The sequence below is a fragment of the Schistocerca cancellata genome, chromosome 3 (assembly GCF_023864275.1).
Source record: "Schistocerca cancellata isolate TAMUIC-IGC-003103 chromosome 3, iqSchCanc2.1, whole genome shotgun sequence".
Lineage (NCBI taxonomy): Eukaryota > Metazoa > Arthropoda > Insecta > Orthoptera > Acrididae > Schistocerca > Schistocerca cancellata.
This window is the reverse complement of record NC_064628.1, coordinates 735,531,928-735,556,836: the sequence shown is the minus strand read 5'-3', so window position 1 is coordinate 735,556,836 and position 24,909 is coordinate 735,531,928. Positions and strand designations below refer to the sequence as shown.

The window sequence follows — 24,909 nt, the reverse complement described above, 5'->3', positions numbered from 1 at the left end:
TTTTAGCCCAACAATATTTCTTTCTAGATAGTAAATAATACGTGTACCAAGTTTGGTTGAAATCGATCCTGAGATTTAGTAGGAGTTCTCTACCAGTGGCTTTGTATTTTATAAATTTCACACGTATTTGTACACATATTTCACCTCTCTCTGCAGCGAATTTCGCGCTGTCGTTTTATTTTCACACAGCTGAATATTTGTGACTTCATATCTCCAGAACGTTAGGTCCTATAATGACAGACAGTGGTTTTACTTGGGCATATGGGGATACTGACTACGAAATTTGTTGCAAAGAAGTAATAACTTTAAATGTACCAGTTGCTCATGATGGGACAATTTTTCACGTTTCGCATTATTTACGTCATATGACCCACTGTAGGCACATTCAGTGTCATATGTGTTTACTGTATGCGAAATGTGCTGCGAATGAAATTAGTTTTAAGAAAGCAACAAATTAAAATTTCATGCTTGATGCGGCAGTTTTACTGCAGGAGCAGCGAAAATGTAAGAGAGACCCTACTTCTGTCATAGGTAGCAATTGTTTCCATATAGTAAATGTTGCATGTACCATTTTCGGCTATTATGGGTCCAATGATGTAGGAGGGCAAGTGGAACATGTATCCATACATACATACATCTTTTTAACACGTGTGGATGGGTGTGCATACGTCGCGTGAACTTGTCTGTGTACAATTCCCATTTCGTGTTGCAGCTACCGCGAGAACATGAGGCGCTTTTCCGCCATCTACCGGGAGCACCAGTCGACGTCACTGGAGAACGCGCTGTGGTGGGTGGAGTACGTGATCCGCCACCGGGGCGCCCCGCACCTGCGGCCCGCGGCACTGGACCTGGCCTGGTGGCAGCTGCTGCTGCTCGACGTCATCGGCTTCGTCGTCGCGGCAGCGGCGGCGGTCTCGTTTGTGCTCTACAAGCTGACGCGCCGTCTGCTGGCGCTCATCTGCAGGCCCAGCAAACTGAAGAAACAGTGACGCAGGTGGCAACTGACTGGCGGACTCCTCACGCAATACTTAAAACGTATTTTATCTCAGTCTGGCGCTCTCGCCGAGTTCTGCTCGTGCTGTGAAACAAATGACGCTCCAGAGGAGGGCGCTGTGAAGTAGCAGATCTTTGTGACTTTCACGAAGCACGCAAAATGTGAGACTCAGATGTTGGTGCATCATACGCATGAACTAGCGCAGCTTGCGTAAGAGAGTTTCTGAGAGACTGTCCCCTGTAATGAATGTGCGCAGCATACCTGAATCCGTAGTTCATCCAACTGGAAACTACAAGGAGGAAAATGCTCGATGTGTCCAGTTCCTGTTACCATTCTTCTAGTCTACATCATTTTCATTATACCTTAGTTTCATTACTTAATGTTATGCGATAAAGGAGTATTGTTCTGCCCAGAGCTTCAGTTATGTGTATCTCGAGTCAACGTATTAGCATCATCGTTGCAGCAGTAATATAACACATTTGTGGTAGTAACTTCATCTCTCACCTGCGCATGTCTTAAATGTGTTTGGTTTATTTATCGCTGTAAAATTTCATTTCTGCTGCGTATAGCGTCCCAAGTCAAATAATAAGAAAAGACTTAAAAAAACAGTATTTTTAAAGAAGAGACATTGAAAATTTGAATAATAAGTGGACACCAGCCGCTCAGGCGAACATACATTTTTCTCAGTATTATAAAAATTTCTCTGTGTAAGTTCCGAGGGCAAAGAAACATAACAAAATGATCTAAAGAGACGACATGATACGCTCTTTTGTTAAGTTTTTAGTCGTCTTCACTTCTTCTCTTGTCTTGGTTGCGTGTAGACGGACATCTTGCGAGTGCTGGCAGATGTAAGCATATTTGTACTAATTAAGCAGATAATATATTGATTTAATATTATTGTTCACTTTTAATTTGTAAGAGGTGATCCCGATTTCATGTCCGCTTTCTTTGAATTAACCTGCGTTCGAGTAATTTACAGTGCAACAATCGCAGCGGCCGATGCAGCCAGCGATGCCTTTACGTGGCGATATTAACTTATAAATATTAGTGGAAGCTATAAACTCGACCGCTATTAACATAATACACATTTCTGTCCACAGCCGCCAGACGTTGCTGAAAATACGTAGCTTTAAGATTCTTATTTTCAGTACAACAGCCGATAGCCAGAGCGAGGACTCCGACTACAATGTAATGGTTAACGGAGGTAAGAAAAAATACTCTCGCGCATGTGTGGGCCGCAATTGTAAATAAGAACTAAAGATTTTTGGTTTAAAGTGAACTGACTAGCCGGGGAAATTAATATGAAAAAATTTATTCCATGATCATGTTTTAAGATTCAGAGAGTGTAACGTTCATTAACGTAACAAAATATTTCCACTAAGGTTTAATATTGTTAAAAAAAAGCAGAGAATTTCACAAAATCCTTTAATTGTAAATCAAAACTGATGAAATATCATTTTGATTAAGGCCCACCACGTAAGTCGGCAACAATCAACATTACCAATGATTAATATATTTTGTTGCTGTCTGGCACCCCCTCCGAGTTTTACTCGTACTGTGAAACAAACGACGCTCCAGAGGAGTGCGCTGTGAAGTAGCAGATCTTTGTGACTTTCACGATGCACGCAAAATGTGAGACTCAGATGTTGGTGCATCATACGCATGAACTAGCGCAGCATACGTAAGGAAGTTTGGAACCATCTCTGTCCCCTGTATTGAATGTGCGCAGCATACCTGAATGCGTAGTTCATACAACTGGAAACTACTACGAGGAAAATGCTCGATGTGTCCAGTTCGTGTTACCATTATTCTAGTCTATATCATTTTCATTATACCTTAGTTTCAGTACTTACTGTTATATGATAAGGGAGTACTGCTGCCCGCATCTCGTGGTCGTGCGGTAGCGTTCTCGCTTCCCACGCCCGGGTTCCCGGGTTCGATCCCCGGCGGGGTCAGGGATTTTCTCTGCCTCGTGATGGCTGGGTGTTGTGTGCTGTCGTTAGGTTAGTTAGGTTTAAGTAGTTCTAAGTTCTAGGGGACTTATAACCACAGCAGTTGAGTCCCATAGTGCTCAGAGCCATTTTTGAGGGAGTACTGCTCTGCCCATAGCTTCAGTTGGGTGATCTCCAGTCAACGCATTAGTATCATCACTGCAGCAGTACTATAACACTGTTGTGGTAGGAACATCATCTCTCATCTGCGCATGTCTGAAATGTTTTGGGTTTATTTATCAACGTATAATTTCATATCTGCTGCGTTAAAATATTTTCTTTATTTGTAACTTCTTGTTTCAATCATCACATAGGCACCAAAGTTCATATTGTACTGCTCACGAAAGCGAGTAATACAGATGGAAAGTGTGATTTTAATCAGTTTGTGTGCATTATGTCGTAACGTTAACATATCTACACTAACTACATTTACCATGACATTACAGTTGAATAGTCTGACTTCGCCATTCGTTACAGTGTTACTCTTACACTCACAGCACGGAAAACAGTTACCACGAAGAAAAAGTGTGATGTCGTCCTACAGATATCAGTTTTCATCTACGTAGAAGACTTCCTCAAATATTTTTCGTTATATTTACGCATTTACAGTATTCAGTTCATATTTGATGCCTTGAACAAAATCTGTTCACTCTGTTGCTGTTATACTATAAGGCCACATTCTTCACACGAGTGTTGAAAACACATTGTAAATGTGACTAACTTTGCAGTGATAAGTTTCTTTTTTAATTTTCACTGTTTCTCAGTAACTTAAAATGTCACACCTGTGTGCTGTGGCGTAATGACACTGTTCATCAAAATACATGCAAATCAGAAGAAAGACAAGTTTTTATTTATGTAAGTTTGACAATGGGTCAGTCTGGGGACGATCTGAAAGTTATACTATCCTGGAAGAATCTAGTTAAATTAGATCTCTAGCAGTTCTTTTTATTACTATTGCCGTACAAACATTAACACGATGATTCATGGCCAGGAGATTAGCAGCATTAGTTGTCCCTGTCGTTTGTAGAATGATGTTAGTTAAAATCGTGCATAAAATGAAATGTCTCGCCACAAAAAAACGTTGCAATTAAGAAATGGGTCAAATGGCTCTGAGCACTATGAGGTCAACAGTCCCCTAGAACTTAGAACTACTTAAACATAACTAATCTAACGACATCACACACATCCATGCCCGAGGCAGGATTCGATCCTGCGACAGTAGAAGTCGCGCGGTTCCGGACTGAAGCGCGTAGGACCGCTCGGTCACCGCGGCTGGTTTGTAATTTAGATCTTATAACAGTATACCATAATGGTGATTACAATAGAAATGCTGTTTGCCACTTTATTACTATGTATCTTGCTTATTAGCAACAACTATGACGTAAGCATAGACAATACATTGTATAAAGTTTCAAATTTAGTCTGTTCTCTTTCTGCATGGCAGTGGATTTATGATACGTCGCCAAAAGGTGACGTTATATCATTACGAAATAGGCCAAGACACTTTCTGTGAGCTTATAAAGAAAAGGATCAGTGTAGGCCTATCCACTTTGAAAGTTTACTCCTGTAAAAACATAATATGCGCCAACAAACGTCAGGAGGTAATCCTCTTGCTGCTAGGGTATGCCATCCTCAATACGTAATCCTTGAAATGTCACTGATACACAATTCCTTTTGTAATTTGTTGATGTTGTGAATTTAAGTAGATTGTTCTTATCACTGAGCCCTCTGAAATTATAGTGAACAACAGAAATGTAACAACCCAATCTGTAAATTTGAAGTTTGATGAAAATATTATTAAAAAACTAATAACTACGAGAATGCAGCCAAACGATGTCGTCGACAACCCCCACTATTTCGACAGGAACACACACTGCCATTTTCAAGGTGCAACTGCATCAAATAAGCACTGTGGAAAGGAAACACTAGCGCCATCACAAAAAACCAAACATTACCGGCATCGGAATTTACTGACAGCGAAATAAATAATCAACAGGCGAGACAGCAGTAATACTGTCCCTCTGATTTTTGACAAAGGAGAGAGAGCAGGATTCCACGCAGAACTTGCTTTCTTAGTAACACTATCCCAATGGCTGGGAGTGGAGACAATGCCAGAATCTCCGTGAGTATTAAGTAATCGTAAATACTGAGATGGCACTCTTTCTGTTTTAAATTCTGCGTCTTTGGTTTGTGTGATGTCGCTAATGCTTACAATGTGTGTTTGTGTGTGTGTGTGTGTGTGTGTGTGTGTGTGTGTGTGTGTGCGTGCCTTCGCGTGCGTGTTACCTTTCTTGAGTTTCCCCGCAAACTGAGCTTTTAAAATTCATTTGCTCAGTGCTTATTAGCTGCAATTATGCCTTGCAAATTGCATGGTGTGCTCATCTCGAAATTTCGGCAGATGTCGATGACGTAAACAGTCCAGGAGAAACTACGGTATCACAATAAGGGCGTAATTTATCATAGTTTATTTCCTACTGGTGTTTCTCTGTTTCACTATAAAACAAATAGGCTGGGGTAATGCAGGTGCACTCCTCGACTGGGTTACTCATAAGACAGTTAAATTTAGCATTACACTTTGGGCTCCTGTGGATAAATGTATGATTTTCAGAGTACATGTTGATTGCATCTTAAAAACTTCATAACTTCAATCACATACGTTCCTTAGACGTACAGTCATTATCAAATCAAAGTTCGTGTTTATTGCACAGCTTTCCATCAATTCTATACCGTCTATACTACAAATGAGCCGCAGTGTTACAGCATGTGACACAGACATGAGATTATTTATTGAACAGTAACTTTCATCTAACCTGAACTAACCTCTATCGCTAAAAACATTATGTCATTAAAATAAATTATATGAGAGATGTAACTGAAATGGAAGCCAGAGTAAATATTTCAGAAATGATATCAGAATCTATTTCTTTTATTGATTGTGTTTACTATTCTGAGATATTTTCCAGTTAACATTTCTTTGCTTTTTTAATCATGTGTGCATAATTTGGAACTATGCCAACAGCATAGGAATAACATATTTAGGAGCCAAAGTGTGTTTATGCTGAAACACAAATCTACACAACTACCGCTATCTCATGTCAAGTATATTTAATCGTACAGACACCCCTGTTGCAGTGAACCAGGATAAAAATATGTACTCGTACTAGCCATTCTTAATTTGTTTCTATGGGAGTAGGAGAATTATTTACAGTATTCATTTTTAACAGTTATGACACACAACAGCAAAATCACACGTATTCAGAAATTAACTGAACCTATACCTGATGAAGCAGTCCTCTGTGTCACTAAGGTAACGTTGCGAAGTAATGTGGTTCGTTTCTCTCTGTGAGCTACAGATGCATTTTTCACTGTACTTGTTACATATTTGCTAATTATAGGTATATGAAGTAGAAGTAAAAACTTTGAGGTTCGCCGATGACATTGTAATTCTGTCAGAGACAGCAAAGGACTTGGAAGAGCAGTTGAATGGAATGGACAGTGTCTTGAAAGGAGGATATAAGATGAACATCAACAAAAGCAAAACAAGGATAATGGAATGTAGTCAAATTAAGTCGGGTGATGCTGAGGGAATTAGATTAGGAAATGATACACTTAAAGTAGTAAAGGAGTTTTGCTATTTAGGGAGTAAAATAACCGATGATGGTCGAAGTAGAGAGGATATAAAATGTAGACTGGCAATGGCAAGGAAAGCATTTCTGAAGAAGAGAAATTTGTTAACATCGAGTATAGATTTAAGTGTCAGGAAGTCATTTCTGAAAGTATTTGTGTGGAGTGTAGCCATGTATGGAAGTGAAACATGGACGATAACTAGTTTGGACAAGAAGAGAATAGAAGCTTTCGAAATGTGGTGCTACAGAAGAATGCTGAAGATAAGGTGGGTAGATCACGTAACTAATGAGGAGGTATTGAATAGGATTGGGGAGAAGAGAAGTTTGTGGCACAACTTGACTAGAAGAAGGGATCGGTTGGTAGGACATGTTTTGAGGCATCAAGGGATCACAAATTTAGCATTGGAGGGCAGTGTGGAGGGTAAAAGTCGTATAGGGAGACCAAGAGATGAATACACTAAGCAGATTCAGAAGGATGTAGGCTGCAGTAGGTACTGGGAGATGAAGAAGCTTGCACAGGATAGAGTAGCATGGAGAGCTGCATCAAACCAGTCTCAGGACTGAAGACCACAACAACAACAACAGGTATATGAAGGCTGGCACATTTGTAACACGTCACACACAGAGTACGCTTAATCATCCAACAGTTTAACATAGCTATTGAATTTTCACTAAATGAGTAAGATTTTGATCCTAAGGTTAATACATTTTACACTTCTTATGACTAGACAATATAAATAGTCTGAGAAATAAGATGATCTGCAGTAAACTAACGAAATGTCGAAATATTACACATTGCATCTAAAAGAGCACTGATAGTCAGGTTGCAATATATATATATATATATATATATATATATATATATATATATATATATATATATATAAGAGAGAGAGAGATAGACAGAGAGGGAGGGAGCATAGTTTCAGAAGCTTCGTTTGGATGTTCCATATTGGGAAGTAACAACTGTAAAGGAAATGTAATATCATACAGGAAGAGTATGTACATGTGCCATCCACCATTTGAAATTTAAAACCAATTACATCCTTATGACTCTAGTACGCAGAGCACATGCCATTTCTGATGCGGACTATTTAACTCAAGATCTTGCACATTCATGACTGTGTTTTATGTCAAATAGATACTCCTAAAACTTAAATTAAAGCAATTGTAGCCCTCAGTAGCAAAAATTAAGTCTTTTGACCTGGTTTCGGTACTTCTGTGAGTGCCTTTATCAGAAATTAGACAGTCAAACTGGCGTATAACGTAAGTACACGCCGGCCGGAGTGGCCGTGCGGTTCTAGACGCTACAGTCTGGAGCCGAGCGGCCGCTACGGTCGCAGGTTCGAATCCTGCCTCGGGCATGGGTGTGTGTGATGTCCTTAGGTTAGTTAGGTTTAATTAGTTCTATGTTCTAGGCGACTGATGACCTCAGAAGTTAAGTCGCGTAGTGCTCAGAGCCATTTTTGAACGTAGGTACAAAATTATGGGAATTTTTTGGTATAAAAGTCTAATTACGGACTAACAGTACAAGAAAGAAACAGTACTAACATGTCAAGTATAAAATAATTATCAATCGATAAAGCTTTGGACACTAAGGAAAAAAAAAATCTAACGATATTCAATATCAAACGATAATCACTACAGCTTTATCGCTTGATAAAGTGACTTGCTTAAATGACTTACCTCTTGCCTTACACCATTAGTAACTACATGATCATCGTTAGAAACTCTAATCAACTTAATATCATCATTTTCTTTAAAAGGTATTGATGAGGTGATAAACCTGACACATTTAAAGAGTTCAAGAACTCTGTGGGCACATTAGTCGCTGGTCAGAATCAGAACTGCAGTAAACCTATGATTATCCAGGAAAAAACTAGAAATGACGAATTCATTAAGTGTTGTCCACTCATAATTTCTTGACATATAACTGCGAAAAATTTTGTTCATTAATTTATGTGACATGGCGGTAATAAAACTATCGTAATTATACAAATAATGTTTAGGAATTTTAATCGCTTTATTGAAGTAATCTCCTTGAGGCCCTAAATTGCCGTTACCCAGTTTAAGTTAACGTTCAGTGGAAACCGGATCACCATTTGGCCTCATAGTTTGAGACAACTTATGATTTTTAACATGAGGGGATAAGACTGATCGTTTAACTTTAGCTTTTACAACGACATTTCTGATGACGTGCCTACCGACGGCTGATGGAAATTTCCACCAGACAGAGTTACTTATCCTACATACGGGATATTATTATTAATTATGACCTGTAAAAATCGGACGACAACGATTAGCTCGTCTTTGGAAGCCACTGCTATATCATCTCAATAAATTATATCAGAGTCACTTAGAGGCTGTTCATCCTGGCGCGAGTTCTAATCGATGAGACCTATGTGCTCAAGTTGGGTACAGATGGTTTGAAAACAGAGTATGATGGTCGTTCCCCTGGTAGGAGATGGCATCAATCCATGTTCATGCAAATGTTGAAAAAACCTCGTTTTAACCTTATGATAGACCTATGTGATACAAAGTATTGTAGATAAATATTTTTCCGCAGATTTCAGGTCCGTCACTGAGTACAAATTTGGAATCTTATTTCTTACTGAAAGTAAGAATTCCTCAGCATTTGACTTCATTTGTTCGTTTAGCTTTTCGTAAGCTGTCTTGCCGTTCGTACATTCTTCCTCCACGCTGTAGGAGTATGTTGTGTGTTGCGCGACCATCACAAGAAAGGTCGGCAGGTTTAAATGCTGACAAGATTTGTCATGGTAGTTAAAAAAATTCCCAGATTTTAGCAGTGTGAGGTTGTAGGCTTTAGGTGGGGTGTGATGTCTCTCGGAATGTATGTCTTGAAATGTAGCTCAAGTCCCATGTATATGTATATTGGCAGGAGAACAGAATATACAGATGATAGCGAGAAGCCATCTCAACTGGGTTGTCATTTGGTGTCGGCAGCCTCCTCCGAACATTCTTTCCAACCGGTGTCATTAACGACTGAATGTAATTTTTCTACAGTTTGATGGAAAGAATTCCACGGTATTTCACCATCAGAGGTTACATCGTGTAATGACTGTGGTCCTTTGACTTTCAGACGTATTGCTTGGAGGTAATTTCTTTCACATTGGCTGGATGGACAATATAGATGTGTCCAAAACACTTGGTGCTTTTCTTGCGAATAATCTATTGTTGGTTGATCACACAAAACATTCTGGAATTTTGTGGTGACGGTACTTGCTCGTGGTAGTATCATACAGGCACAATTAGAAAAAAATACCGTCAGTTTTGAGTCTCTATAAACGTTCGTGGCAGCTTAATATACAGCTTGCAGGTACACAATGATTTTTTTTTCCGCTAAGTGGACAGGCATGGACAGGCAGTCTCTCGATCGTATAAAATCGGTGTAAGAATCGGCGCTCGTTCAATCGCCATATAGCCTCTGGTGGACTCACATAACGACAGCTGAAGTAAATGACCGTTTCGTCAATGATAAGTTGTTGTTGACCTTCATATCCTAAACACATATCCTAAACACTTATTTCTACAGATATTAAACAGATGTCATTGAAGAACAAGGTTCGAAACTGATATGAGACAGATATTTTCTACGGAGAAACCTGCAGTGTCGTACGCTCTACCGATTATCAATGACAAATGATCGAACTGTTATTGTAACGCTGTTATTGTGTCGTCTGTAAGGAAGATAGCCATTAGAACTAGAATTAGTTTCTTTCCGAAAATATTTTCGGTAATTTTTTTGGAAAATTTATTTGTTGCATGCGTGGTGTGTCTGAATAAATAGTACTGCCAAATCCGGGTCCTATGTATTCCTGGATAACTTCAAAAGGTACAAGGTTTGTTCATTTATTTGGAATATCTGCACAAACTGAAGAGTCTAAATCTTCTACTGAAACTACTTTATCTTCATTTAACAGAATGAACAGAATGAGTGTGTGAGGGAGATCTTTCTTTTGAAATTAAATGAGTCAAACATAACGAATGATTATGTAACACACATTCCAAATACTGTAGAGTAATGACGTTATTGAAGGTTAAATAAATGAAGTTATAAAAGTAAACGGCGTTTAACTGTAATGATCAGCATTGGTGCATTAGAGTTACTTCGCGTAGAACACAACGCTTACTTAAAGAAAGTAAATAACTCAAGCCACAGCTACGCATAATAGTAAAATTAGTTTTTCAATAGATAGCGCCTTCTAAATTTTTTATACCGACTTGGACGACCGAAATCGCGTGGTGGACTGCACTTGCGTAAAAATTTCAATCAACTGCCACAGCTGTTCTGCATCTTAGTCAAAGAGATTGTCGGAACATGGCACCTTCTACAATGTTATTGGTAAGTATATTTTCAAAATAGACTTTTTAAAGAGTACAATAACTTAAATTTTAAATTAAGTAATACGGAATATAGGGCGTACCGAAAAAAAAAACACCGTTGAGGAATAGTATATATGATTTTGACTTTATCTCGTGAGCCAGTGATTGCAGATGTTTGTGAAAGTCAATTACAGTCACCATGTTTGGGATGTAGGCCAACACGTGGGATTGGAGCTTTTCAAGCTACTCTCTGCTGTTTTGCGATTTTCAGATGGATGACTTGTGTTAAATGTGGTGACCAGTTGTTTGCAGTGTTGGTGAGATTCCCCTACTTATTGTGCTTATCCAAACGGATTGTACATGTACAAGGTCATTCTATAAAATCATTTATGAGGAATTCCGTGGTTAAGTTTTTCACTAATTCGTGTGGTTTGAATAGGCTATAAACTGCAAAGATGAACATACTTTCTAGGCGCTGTTGCAAACTTTTTGTGCCTTGTGAAGTCAGTAGACGCTAACCTGCTAGCAAAATCGAACTTTGGTCATTTAATCCGAAACATTATGCAGTTACTTCACTCACTCTTTACTTCATTTCGGTTTACTGTTCGATTTACTTCGTGCCGCGTTTGGGATTAATTTCACTGATGAGGGTATGTCCGACTTGTATTTCATGCATCTTTGTAATGCTCAGACGTCTTTTGCTACTATGTTTATGCTGTTTTGAACCAGTAATATGTTTTAAATTGAAATAGTATTTCTTACTTCGACGTTGCTGAACCTTATTCCCTTTTTTAAGTGTAACCTTCCGTATGGCGATATTTCATTAACAGATATTATAAGACGATACTTTTATCTCAGATAAAAGTTACATTACAAATTTCATCGAGCGGTTCGTTTCCCAAAGCGTATCCACTATTCTTAATAACAAGTATTGTCATTCTGGTGCGTACGTTTTCAGTTAATGAAGTAGATGTTGGTGATGGAAAGTGACTCTATGGACGATGTGCATAAACATGGGAGTATTTATTCTTGTTTTTCAAACCGCGTTGAACAGAGAATTATCTCGAGGTGTCTAGCATTTCTTGGCAAAACATGTATAATCAGATCTCCCAAATTCTATCATCGTTGAACCGATCTTATGTCGCACAGCTAGCATTACATTACATATTTGACGATTATGACTTCAGCAAATGATCTACTATAAGCTGCTCAATGCAACACCTTAGTATCTTCAGGATGAAGTGTCCCTGCTAAATAAAGGCGTCCTCTCACGAAACATGAAAACGCAGGTGGTCGAGGAACTATTGACGTCACAGTGCGAAATTCTACATTCCACTACATTGCAGAGCGTGAAATGAAGAATATGGTATGTCAGATTTTTTCCTCGCGGCAAATGAGATTCGGCGTTTTTAGCTCCCACGCTGAACTGCGCAGCCGAAATATTGTAGTAAGTTAAACTACGTATGTAGTTCATTTTCTCTATCTAAAATTACCTGGTCTGAATATAAGCTATTTCACAGTACCTGCGAATTGAGGATTCCAAGAAAACGCGTCATTTTAGCTATGATTTGTCATAATGAAGTGAGATATAATTACATATAGGTAGATAAAGGCTTCCTCTACGTTGTGCTGTGGAAGTATACCGTTAGAATTTTACGGCAAGCGCATCATTTTATTATACTTTGTCATAATTGAACATCAAATAATGAAGTTGTAGATACACTCCCTACTCAGTGTATACCATATACGCAGACCTGGCTCCGATGTTGAAGTCGTAGCTCACTTGACAGTGTCGTGGGCGGTGAAACGACAGGTGTCACGACTGCATGCACTTTCTTGCAGCCTTTTTCCCGCTTTTTGTTTCCTAAAGTATTTTGGGTGTTCCTTAATAATGTAATAGAATTATTAACTACAGTGTTCGATATTATTTATTAAAAATACCGTACCTCCTGCAATTTTGGCTGCAAATGCCAATGACTTGAATGTTTATCCAGTGGCCAAAAATCTTACCCTAACAGCCAGTCTACGTCCGAAAGTAAACAGAAGTTACATAAGGGAACTTTTTACTCTTATGCAACTTAGAGTGGAATATGTATATACTTATGTCTTGGTTTTATCGACTGACCCATGTTAGCGTTTTGTCAAAAAATATCTTTCTCAGTGATGGTGAGCAGTTTCGAAAAAAAAAATCTTCCCTTTTATTCAAATGAAATTACGAAACGAACTTCGATCCTGAAATCTATGTAATGAAATACGTTACTTCACATTGATTTTAATCAATGCAATATGGAGAATGCGATATTATTAATGCATGAACTGGTGCTGGACACCACACATTAATTGTATTCAATTTAAAATGGTAAGCAGGATAAAAATTCTGTGAAGCTGAAGTATTATTTATACAGATATGTATTTGAGACAACTGTGCAGGATAATTCGCTGTTCCAGCCATCGACAAATCCAGGAACTTCCTCGCGATTTCGTCCCCTTTTCTTCGACAATCTCTAACAAAGTTAATGCAGCTATTTTACGAGAGTCCATTTCGTAAAGAAGATCTGTGACTTACGCATCTGATGTAGCAGAAGGCTGAGGTTTCAAATGACGGTGAGGAGCACGTGCCGTGAGATGCAGCAGGTCGTTTCAGGGCGTGCAGCAACCACGATGGACCCGACGTCTGGTACGTTCCGCGGTGAGAAACACATCCCGTGTGAGATGGCTCTATGAAATTTCTGCCATACATACAAAGAACTGCTGCAGTGTAATGCAACAGAAAACTCAAAGAAATACGCAATGAGCCTAAATGATTCTTTTATTCAAAAACTATAATTACACCTGAAACAGTTGTGGCTTTACAGCCATCGTATTCAGGCACTAGAAGCTCATTCTGGAGCATATGAGGAGGCAGCAGTGGGAAAATGACGTAATGTGGTGTGACGTACTAATTACAGATGGTTTTTTTTCTTTTTCTTTTTTTTTATACGGGTATCGCGACAAAGGCAGCCTAAATTGTGGCCCTTCTCCGTGATTGGTTGCTGCTTTCTGAAGTAACGCGCCACAACGACACTTCTTCTACCAACATTAGAGAAACTAAACAGCGTATTCACTTGCATTCATGTTAAAGCATACCTCAACAGCGTGCTATCATTCTATTATTTGACAAGTATGAATAACCACCAGAATAATAAACAATTGCTAAACGAAAAAGCAGGCGGAGCACTTCGGTGATTTTGAGATCGCGCCTAACTTGGATGGCGCGCGAAGTGTTCCGGCTGTAATATTTAGCTGGTTCGATGTGTGGGAGGACAGACATGTCTGCAACGGTAGGTGTCAGTTGAGAGACTCTATAAGGAAACTCATGTTCCAAAATGAAATTTTTCACTCTGCAGCGGACTGTGCGCCGATATGAAACTAAGTGCTGGACCGAGACTCGAACTCGGGGCCTTTGCCTTTCGCATGCAGGTGCTCTACCACCTTCTTTTTGGGCGGACGTCACATGCCATCCGTTCAAGTTGATCATTGATTCCTTTACCCAGTTTTTTTTATTACAGAAGACAATCGGACCTCTGACCTCTGACCTCTGCCATGCCGGCAGCATCTGAGCTACCCCAGCACAACCTACGCACCGTCCTCACAGCTTTACATCTGCCAGTACTTTACTTACAGCTTTACTTCCAATCTTCACAGAAGCTCTCCTGCGAGCCTTGCAGAACTGGCACTCCTGGAAGAAAGGCTATTGCGGAGACATGGCTTAGCCCCAGCCTGCCATCACGTAAAGAGAGACTGAACGGAAACATAACTATTTCTAAAATATCAGGTCCTCGCTAAGAGTTTATTACAGCCTCAAGATAACGGATTCACGACATACGTGCAGTTTTCTGTGCTGGGGACAACAACTATCGAAGAATGTAGGTTGGAGAACATTAATTGAAACTTAAGCATTCCACTCAGGGCAGTGGAAGCAAACAGGCAGCTCACGTGTACTCCAATCTTAGTACAAATGAGACCATTGACACGTCATCTCTGGTAAAACAGATGTGCTGTACACTGGAGTCAAATTTATTTATGAATATTTCTCTGGACGTTGCAAAAGGTGGGATGTGATTCTTGGAAGAGTGCGTAATCATCATGGACGGTAATGTGTGTTCTGTAACGTGCTCAAGCTGCAATACATCCCCCGAACGCATCCCATACGTGCTGGATGGGATTGAAGTGGGGGGAAACGCAGTCTAGTTCATTCGCCAAATACCCTCTCGTTCTCCTTCTGTGCAGTCTCTGAGGTGGCCACACATTGACTGAAATCATGCGCCATGGTAAGAAGTACACAGTCTCAAAAGCGTTGATCGTGAGCGTTAAGTGTTCACAGATTTGGTGGTCACTACACCCATGCAGCATGATGCCTCCCCACATCATAACATCTGTACCACAAAAACGACCATGATCGACAATTTGTCTTTGGTGCATTTCAGGTTTCCAATTCTAGCCAGATGAAGGTAAAAGGTAATGTTAATATGCCATGTTCTAAAATTATGCTGCACATCTAGACTCTTGTGTATTACACAAGACTCAATGTGTTTTTGATGATTACATTACTTTGCAGAATAGGTAGATATAACCACAACAGTGGAAGAAACACCTTCTCAAGGTGAATACATGGAGAATTTCCTGTCGTGTGGCAGTGAAAATCAGTTGTTACTCTAACGTGTTGGCGACCACATTAATTACGTCCTAATTAAGGGGCTTGTACTGCAGTGGACTAGAACTTCCAGCACTTCCTCGTCGTTCTCTGTGCAAGTTTGTCGTTCCAGAAACGGATAATTACCTTCTGCCACAGCGGTCTCTGAATTACAGAGTGTATGGCTGCGAGAGGGAAGTTACCTACTGAGAGAGTCAACCTAATTACACGTAACTAAGAAATGCTAACGTTCACCTGTTTCCTTGAAGATAACTATAGAATCACACCTGAGCTGCTACAGGAAAGCCTTTTCTAATGATTAAACATGTTACTCTACAGGTAACACGAATTGTCTCCAGCAGTATTGGGCGGTTAGAAACTTTTCTTGATTTATAACGGACTGTTTCATATAACTCTCTAAACAACGCGTAGTTAACAGTTCAATCATTTGTGTAAATCTTTGTTTCCGGGATCATTGTCATCTTCAACAAAATATTTCGAATTTTATGACAGCATTCGCATATAGATTTTTAGACTAATGTTTCAGTTCGTTTAACAAATGACATTCATCAGGATGATTTATTTACTAATCAGATAGTATATAGTTTAATTACATCCTACTCGTAGAATCTGTCAAGAATATCACTAAAACAACAGTACTGTGATTGGATGGCAGGACTGGGGAGGCGCGGATGGAAAATTTTTTTGTGCTTACGGCCGATTAGAATACCAGTATGTAGAACAGACTCAACAACACACTGACGAAGAACTGACGGGAGATCCGATAAGCATGTTATTCTGAAAGTCACAGGCACTTCTGCTAACAGAGTGTAGAATAGGAGACAACTCAGCTAGAGGAGTCACACCGCATGTTACGAACCGCAGTCATATTATACGGAATAATCAGGGCATGAACAGAAACTTACCCACTTGGGCCAAAAGCAAATAATACAAATTCTCAGACGTACTGCAATTCAGAAGGTGAATCATTTGGTAGAAAATTCCGAGTCGTTCGTACCTAGTGTAAGGTTTAACTTCGACTTCGAGCCATCAGCGGAGGAGGCCATCTAAATTCTACAAGTGGGTTTGGCACTTAACGCCTGCGAGGTAGTGCATCACTGTGTTACGAACATCTCTTTCTGTTACAATAGTGAGTGTCAGAAACAGAGAGATGTAGTAGGAACCGTTTTGCTGGCACTCGAAGCCTCTGTTATCCATTCCATATAGATGGACCACAACTGCTGTCAGACTACGGCTTTGCATGCGCACCAACTACATAGTTGCTCCGCGGCTCGAGCATCCACAAAGAATGTTGTAGATTCTGTTGTGAATTGGCAGGTGCCAATTCACGGAGTTTGGAGGAAGCCGAAAGGCACGCGTTTAAGCTCACGCAGGCTGGCGTGAGGTCTGGAAAATGACAAGGAATTATAGTAGCCAAAAATAGTACATAGCTTCTGGAATACTTTAATCCATAATTGGAGAACGTCGCTCTTGATGATACATAATTACAATCTCAATATAAACTGGTAATGGCGCCTTGATAAATCGTAGCAAATGACGTAGCTGAAGGCTATGCTAACTATCGTCTCGGCAAATGAGAGCGTAATTTGTCAGTGAACCATCGCTAGCAAAGTCGGCTGTACAACTGGGCGAGTGCTAGGAAGTCTCTGTAGACCTGCCGTGTGGCGACGCTTGGTCTGCAATCACTGATAGTGGCGACACGCGGGTCCGACGTATACTAACGGACCGCGGCCGATTTAAAGGCTACCACCTAGCAAGTGTGGCGTCTGGCGGTGACACCACAGATTCAGTTTGCAGTTTGAGTAGAAATAAAATAAAAGTTTCTCAATTGCCACTAGTAAAAAATAATAACCAAATAAAACTTCTGGATGGAAGATAAAATCTCTAACCTCTAAAACATGAGTTTCAAATGTGTTCGTCCGAAAGCAACCAGGTAACCCACTTCCCCCTTTCTTTCCAACCTCTGTTCATGTCACAGGTAGGCCTCACAATAACGACGGAAGTGGTTGTGAATTGCGCAGCGCCTTTGCAGCTTGTTTTCGCGTTTCCTTACAACTGACACACTACAGTATACCCATTCTATTCGTCAACAGTTTCTTTAAAATTACTGATTATTAATACTGAGCATTAATAAAGAATAAATTAAAAGTTAAGAAAGGCGATTGTCAGTTGATTTTTTTTCTTCTTATGTAGGTTACGACCAAGTAAGAGAGGCGTGGTTTTCGATTTCAGTGAAGTATTGTTCATGTAATCTGAATTGTCATCGTTTCGTTTGTTCTGCAAGACACAGTCGCCATGAAGGAGGCGGAAGCTTAATCTAGATATACTCGTGCGAGTTTTCACCCACGAAAAGCATTGTGAGGAATAATTGTCGCTGTCTAGGGGAAGAGGATTCGATTAGTGACAAGAACACCGTCAGTTCCGGGTTCGAATACCAACACCGCTCAAAATTTGAATTAAAATCATTAGTTTTGGCGACTGATGACTTACGTCATAAGAGGTCACTCTCATTCTGCCAACGGCCTTGTCAAAGAGGGCGGCGGAGCCGACACAGGATCAGTGAACTCTCGTGCCCTTGGGCTGTGAATCTGCCCCTGAAGAGGGAAGGACCATCAGTGATCAACGTCATGAATATGAAAAAGGCAATGGAAATCACTGCATTAAAGACATGTAATGTATAATCACATGACATGTGGCCTATGATGAAGAAGTTTATGATGATTTGTCCATTGGCAAAAGATTCAGGAACAGTACCCCTTTCGGATCGCCGGCGGGGAACTGCACAGGCGGAGGAGACAACAAGAAAGACACTGAACAACCAACGAAAGGATAACGCTCTACGAGTCGGGACATGGAATGTCAGAAGTTTTAATGTGGCAGGGAACCTCGAAAATCTGAAAAGGCAAATGAAAAGGGTCAATCTAAATATAGAGGGGGTCAGTGAAGTTAAATGAAAAGAGGAGAAGAAGTACTGGTTGGATGAGGATGGGCTATTGTCAACAGCAGCAGAAAATGGTGTAACAGTAGTATGAATCGTTATGAATAGAAAGATACGACATAGAGCGTGTTTCTGTAAACTATTCATAAAAATGAGTTGATCTCATCGGAATCGACGAAATCGAACGGGTAATTCAGTACCTAAAGGGTGACTGGAATGTGGTTGCAGGGGAAAGAGTAGAGAAACGGGTTACGGGAGAATATGGGCTTGGTTCGAGGAATGAGGGAGGAGGAGGACTGATTGAGTTCTGCAGCATTTTTCGGCTAGTTATAGCGAACACTCCGTTCAAGAATCACAATAGGAGGAGGTACACTCGGAAAAGGCTGGGAGATCGAGGAAGATTTCAGTTACATAACATCATGGCCACCCAGATTCCGAAACCACGTACTATATTGTGAGACACACGTAGGAGAAGATATAGACTCAGAACACCGTTTAGTGGAGATGAAGAGTAGGACAAAGTTGACCAGACTAGTCGGGGAGAATCAATACGAACGAAGTGCAATACTGAGGTACTACGAATGAAGAGATGTCCCTGAAGTTTTCTAAATCTGTAGATACCGCAATAAGGAATAGTTCAGTAGCCAGTTCAGTTGAAGAAGAATGGGAATTTCTAAAAAGGGCAATCACAGAAATTTGAAAGAAAAACCTTAGCACCAAGAAAGTAACTCCGAAGTAATCATGGGTATCAGAAGAAATAGATCAGCTGATCGGTGAAAGAATTACGAAAATGCTCTCGGAAATTGAGGAACACAGATGTACAGGTAGCTGAGGAAGTGCAGGGAAGCTAAAATTAAATGGCTGCGTGAAAGATTTGAAGAAATCTGAAATGGAAAGATGGTTAAAATGGCCCTGAGCACTATGGGACTTAACGTCTCAGGTCATCAGTCCCCTAGAACCTAGAACTACTTAAACCTAACCTAAGGACATCACTCGCATCCATGCTCGAGGCTGGATTCGAACCTGTGACCTCAGCAGTCGCGTGGTTCCTGACTGAAGCGCCTAGAACCTGTCGGCCGCACCAGCTGGCCGACTATTCACGTTTGTGTGTAAATTGTATGATTCTGACGACATACCATATGACATTCCGAAATATATAATTACACAATTCCGAATACTGGAAGAGCTGTCAAGAGCTAGAAATATTACACGGTCAGCATAACAGCCCATCCATCCAAGATTTCAGTTGAAGAAGAATGGGAATTTCTAAAAAGGGCAATCACAGAAATTTGAAAGAAAAACCTTAGCACCAAGAAAGTAACTCCGAAGTAATCATGGGTATCAGAAGAAATAGATCAGCTGATCGGTGAAAGAAGTACGAAAATGCTCTCGGAAATTGAGGAACACAGATGTATAGGTAGCTGAGGAAGTGCAGGGAAGCTAAAATTAAATGGCTGCGTGAAAGATTTGAAGAAATCTGAAATGGAAAGATGGTTAAAATGGCCCTGAGCACTATGGGACTTAACGTCTCAGGTCATCAGTCCCCTAGAACCTAGAACTACTTAAACCTAACCTAAGGACATCACTCGCATCCATGCTCGAGGCTGGATTCGAACCTGTGACCTCAGCAGTCGCGTGGTTCCTGACTGAAGCGCCTAGAACCTGTCGGCCGCACCAGCTGGCAGACTATTCACGTTTGTGTGTAAAGTGTATGATTCTGACGACATACCATATGACATTCCGAAATATATAATTACACAATTCCGAATACTGGAAGAGCTGTCAAGAGCTAGAAATATTACACGGTCAGCATAACAGCCCATCCATCCAAGATTTTAAAAGAACAGGAGAATCTAAAAGAAAATTGACACTGTGTTAGATGATGATCAATTTGGCTTTAGGGAAGGTCATGGAACGAGAGAAGCAGTTGATAATAGAAGGAAAAGTAAAAAAAAAAAAGAAAAAAAAACAGTAACACGTGCATGGGACTTCTCGACCTGGAAAAAGCGTACGAGAATATCAAATGGTGGAAGATATTGGAATTCTAAGAAAACTGGGGGTTACGTATTGGAAAACATCGGTGATATACAATATGCACCAGTTCCAGGAGCAAAAAATAAGAGTCAAAGAGCAACAAAGAAGTGCTCGGACTAAAAAGTGTATCAGTCAGGAACGTAAACATTCGCCCCTACTGTCCAATTTACGTATCGAAGAAGAAATTAAGGAAATTAACGAAACGTTCAAGAAAGGAATTAAAATTAGAGGTGAAGGCACATCAAGGATAAGATTCGCTGATGACATTGCTGTCCTCAGTGAAAGTCAAGAAGAATTACAGGATCTACTGTATGCAACCAACAGTCTAGTGAGTATACAATCTGGATTCAGAATAACCCGAAGAAAGACGAAAATATTTATGAGCATCCGAAAGGGAACAGCCAGAAATTTAACATGAGGATTGATGGTCACGAAGTAGGTAAAGTTAAGGCATTCTGATACCTAGACAGCAAAATAAACAATTACATACGGAGCAAGGAGGCCATCAAAGGCAGACTAGCGTTGGAGAAATGATAATTCCTGGCCAAGAGACGTCTACTGATATCACGCGTAGGCCTTGATTTGAGGAAGACAGAACTGAGAATGTATGATTGGAGCACAACGTTGTATGGCAGTGAACATGGACTGTGAGAAAATAGATGGGAATCGAAAAATTTGAGACATGGTGCTGCAAACGAATGTTGAAAATTAGGTGCATAATGAAGAAGTCATCCCGGCCAGAGTGGCCTAGCGGTTCTAGGCGCTACAATGTGGAAGCGCGCGACCTCTACGGTCGCAGATTCGAATCCTGCCTCGACCATGGATGTGTGTGATGTCCTTAGTCCCATAGTGCTCAGAGCCATTTGAACTATTTTTTTCAAGAGGTATTCCACAGAGTAGGCGAGGAAAGAACGTATGGGAAACTTGGTAAAGTAAAAGTGAGAGAATGGTAGAGCAGCTACTAAAACCTCATGGAAACAGAGACTGGAATACATCCAGCAGATAATTGAAGCCGTAGGTTGCAAGTGCTACTCTGAGATGAAGAGACTGGCACAGGAGAGGAATTAGCGGAAGGCTACATCGAACCAAGCAGAAGACTGATGGATAAAAAAGACAGGAAAAGCCGTGTAAACAATGCCGAGAGTCAACTCGCCAGCACTGTCCGAGCGAGAGCACTGCGGCACTGCGAGCTGTCACATAGCCAGGCTCTGCGAGTTTACACCTCTCGTGTCACGTAGACGGCTACCTCCATCTCTAGAGAACTGCTCGCGGTGGCCCTCAGACAAAAAAATCTACACTCTTTTGTTGGGAGAGCTGGGAGGCCATATTGTGTCCCTGTGGTGAGAATTGATATTCCGTCCCACGTTTGTACACCGCCACAGCTTCTAATATATTTTGACGTATTCATTCAAACATTACATAAGCCTACCCACGAAACTACTTATTTTGAGCCATGATATGTGGCCGAGGCATCTTTCAGAACGAAGAAATGTCCATTTTACCTCCTAAATCAACAGAACAGACAATTAGCCCATTTCGAATGTTCCATACTTAAACAATGCTTCGCTGCAAACGACATATAAACGTATCATATTATTAACAAACGTAAATTTAAAAAAAAATGTCACTGAAGCACTTGATCCCAGATTTATATGAAAATGTGAATAACATACTAGCGCACTACACATAGCGCCACAGGAAGACTGGAACGTGCCATGCTATAAACGTGTACCGGCATTTTTGCGGCGGGCCAGATGGGAGTACCACCCCGATCGATACACTCAGTGAGTGCATATCAGCGATGTGTTGCCGAAAAGGTAAAGAAGAAAGCTTCTAGGTAATACGCTCATGAAGCAGTTATGCATTTCGTTAGTTTGTACGTGCAAAGGCGAGCTTTATGGATTTTTTGGCCTGAAATGACTACAGTTTTTAAGACCTCCACAGGAAACAATTTTCCGGGACATCCACAACTCAAGGAATCAAACCAGGTAGTTTTATAACGAAGATTATTTGATTCAGAGGAAAAAGTGAAGTTTTGTTTGAATGCGATCGTTTTGTAACGCAGAATATGGCCATTTAACTTCTCGTAATAGAGTGCTCAGGACAATCTACCAAAATTCTTCGGCTTATGTTAAATCGGCGAATCAACTCAAGAATTCCGCATCATGAGGGGTGTCAAGCAAGGCGATCCCATCTCCCCAAAACTGTTCTCTGCTGTATTGGAAATGGCTATGTCAAAGCTGAGCTGGGAAGGTAAGGGAATTAGAATTAATGGAAGAAGGCTTACCAACTTGAGATTTGCTGATGATATTGCCTTACTGGCCAAAGGCTTCGCAGAGCTCCAAAACTTAGTTACAAATCTTGAATCGGAATGTCAGCTGGTTGGCTTGAACATGAACCTTTCCAAAACAAAAGTAATATCCAACAAATGGGTCCCAGCTGGAGATGTGAAAGTCAAGGACAGTCTACTAGAAGAGGTCAGTGAATATGTCTACCTTGGTCAGATTATAAATATGAAGGGAGACATAAGGTCAGAACTCTATCGACGCATCAAGCTTGGCTGGTAAGCATTTGGGAAGAATTCAAAAGTATTCGGATCAAAAATGCCAGGAAATCTGAAGAAAGCAGTATTTGATCAATGCATTCTTCCTGTGATGACGTATGGCTGCGAGACATGGACACTGAACTCATTCACAAAAGGGAAACTTAGGACAGCACAGAGAGCCATCGAGAGATCAATGCTGGGCTATACAAGAAAGGACAGGAAAAGGGCAGATGACATCCGGTCTGTGACGAAGGTCATTGACATCTTAGAGAGAGTAGGTTCCTTTAAATGGCAGTGGGCTGGCCACGTTGCAAGAAGGAAAGACAACAGATGGATGAAACTAGTGCTGGAGTGGAGTCCGAGAGAGCACCGGAGGCCTAAAGGAAGACCTCCAGACTGATGGGACCAACATATCAAACAGATCGCTGCTAACACCTGGCAGAGAACTGCCCAAGACCGTCCAACTTGGAAAAGACTTCTGAAAGCCTACCTGAATCCACGACTCGAAGAGGCCACATCATCTAATGGTTGAATTGGCTGATGATGATGATGATGATGATGATGAATAGAGCTGCGTCTATAATTCCATGTGACATCGCATTTATTGATTATATGTTTATATTGGGTGTCGAAGAACAGACCTTCAGTAATTTGGAAGTGATTTCTTAAGTCAGTACGAGTAACAACGTTCTAATAAACGTATGTCATAAAATCCTTAATTTATCGGATATCTGTCCTATTCAACTTTTGAGCGTCTGTGGTTAGCAAGATAGTGTAATGTTAATTCATCGTAATTATTACTGCCTCTGATATTAAATAAAATAAACGTAGCTGTACGTAGAAATATTAGTGTCACAACCATGCTCAATTTATCATTAATTGATTTACGCACAGTAGTAGCTAGATTGCTCATTTTAAATCCATTTACAAAGAGTATTTCTTCCATCTCCGTCGCTGTCATTCACATAAAATATCGATTTTATTGTGGATTCTCCACCACAAGCTTTACAGCAAGATTTTTCCATGCTCTAAAATCACCCCTCCACCTAATACGCTCTCTTATCAAGCATGAACCCAGTCGTTCACGTTTCTTGTTAGCCACTACCTGTATTATAAACGTAGCTGCAGCGCGATGCTCTTCCGGCGCAACCTCTTCCTTCACGCACAGAGCTACGACAGAAAATTCGCACGGTGTGTTATCTATCAGATCTCACACTCTCACGCTGCTTTGTGTAGACGCTTCCGACATCTGATTTGACCTGACTTTCAAATACTTACAGAAGGTACTCACGAGGAACTATCAGACTCGTCACTATCGGTGAAAAGTCGACACTAGTGTAAACAAGTCTTCGAGTACTGTCGGAGAGTACGAAGCTGCCTGAGTGCAGCCCTTGGATTACAGACTAGGAAATTCTTATTTTCAGAAAGAAGAGGTAATAGTTAATAGACTATAAAGAAGATATTCTACTGACCGGATGTGTGGAGTAAAAGCTATTTGCCAGGCAAGAAGTTTCGCAAGTTTCTAACATGGCACTATTAGCGGACATGTTTAGAGAGCTGAAACGTAATATTATTGCTTTTTTACATATTTTCGAATTCCAGCTGCAAGTTTGCTGTTCGCTATAGATAGTACCATCTTACGATTTTCATCGTCTTCACATGTGGTCATTGCTGACAGTGAAGATAGCGAACTGCTTTTTCCGCCAAGAAAAAGGAACCCGACAACGCATCTTCTGCCAGTTAT

General features: G+C 40.5%; 1 protein-coding gene across 1 annotated transcript in view; it reads left to right on the top strand.

The window, feature by feature from the left end:
* The window catches only part of LOC126176992 (UDP-glucosyltransferase 2-like), a 93,824-nt gene extending 91,961 nt beyond the window's left edge, over positions 1-1,863 (top strand). The window contains exon 7 of the mRNA XM_049924203.1: positions 713-1,863. Coding sequence (XP_049780160.1) covers positions 713-989 — 277 coding nt within the window. The 3' untranslated portion in view covers positions 990-1,863. The remainder of the gene's footprint in view (positions 1-712) is intronic.
* Positions 1,864-24,909: the final 23,046 nt, after the last annotated feature.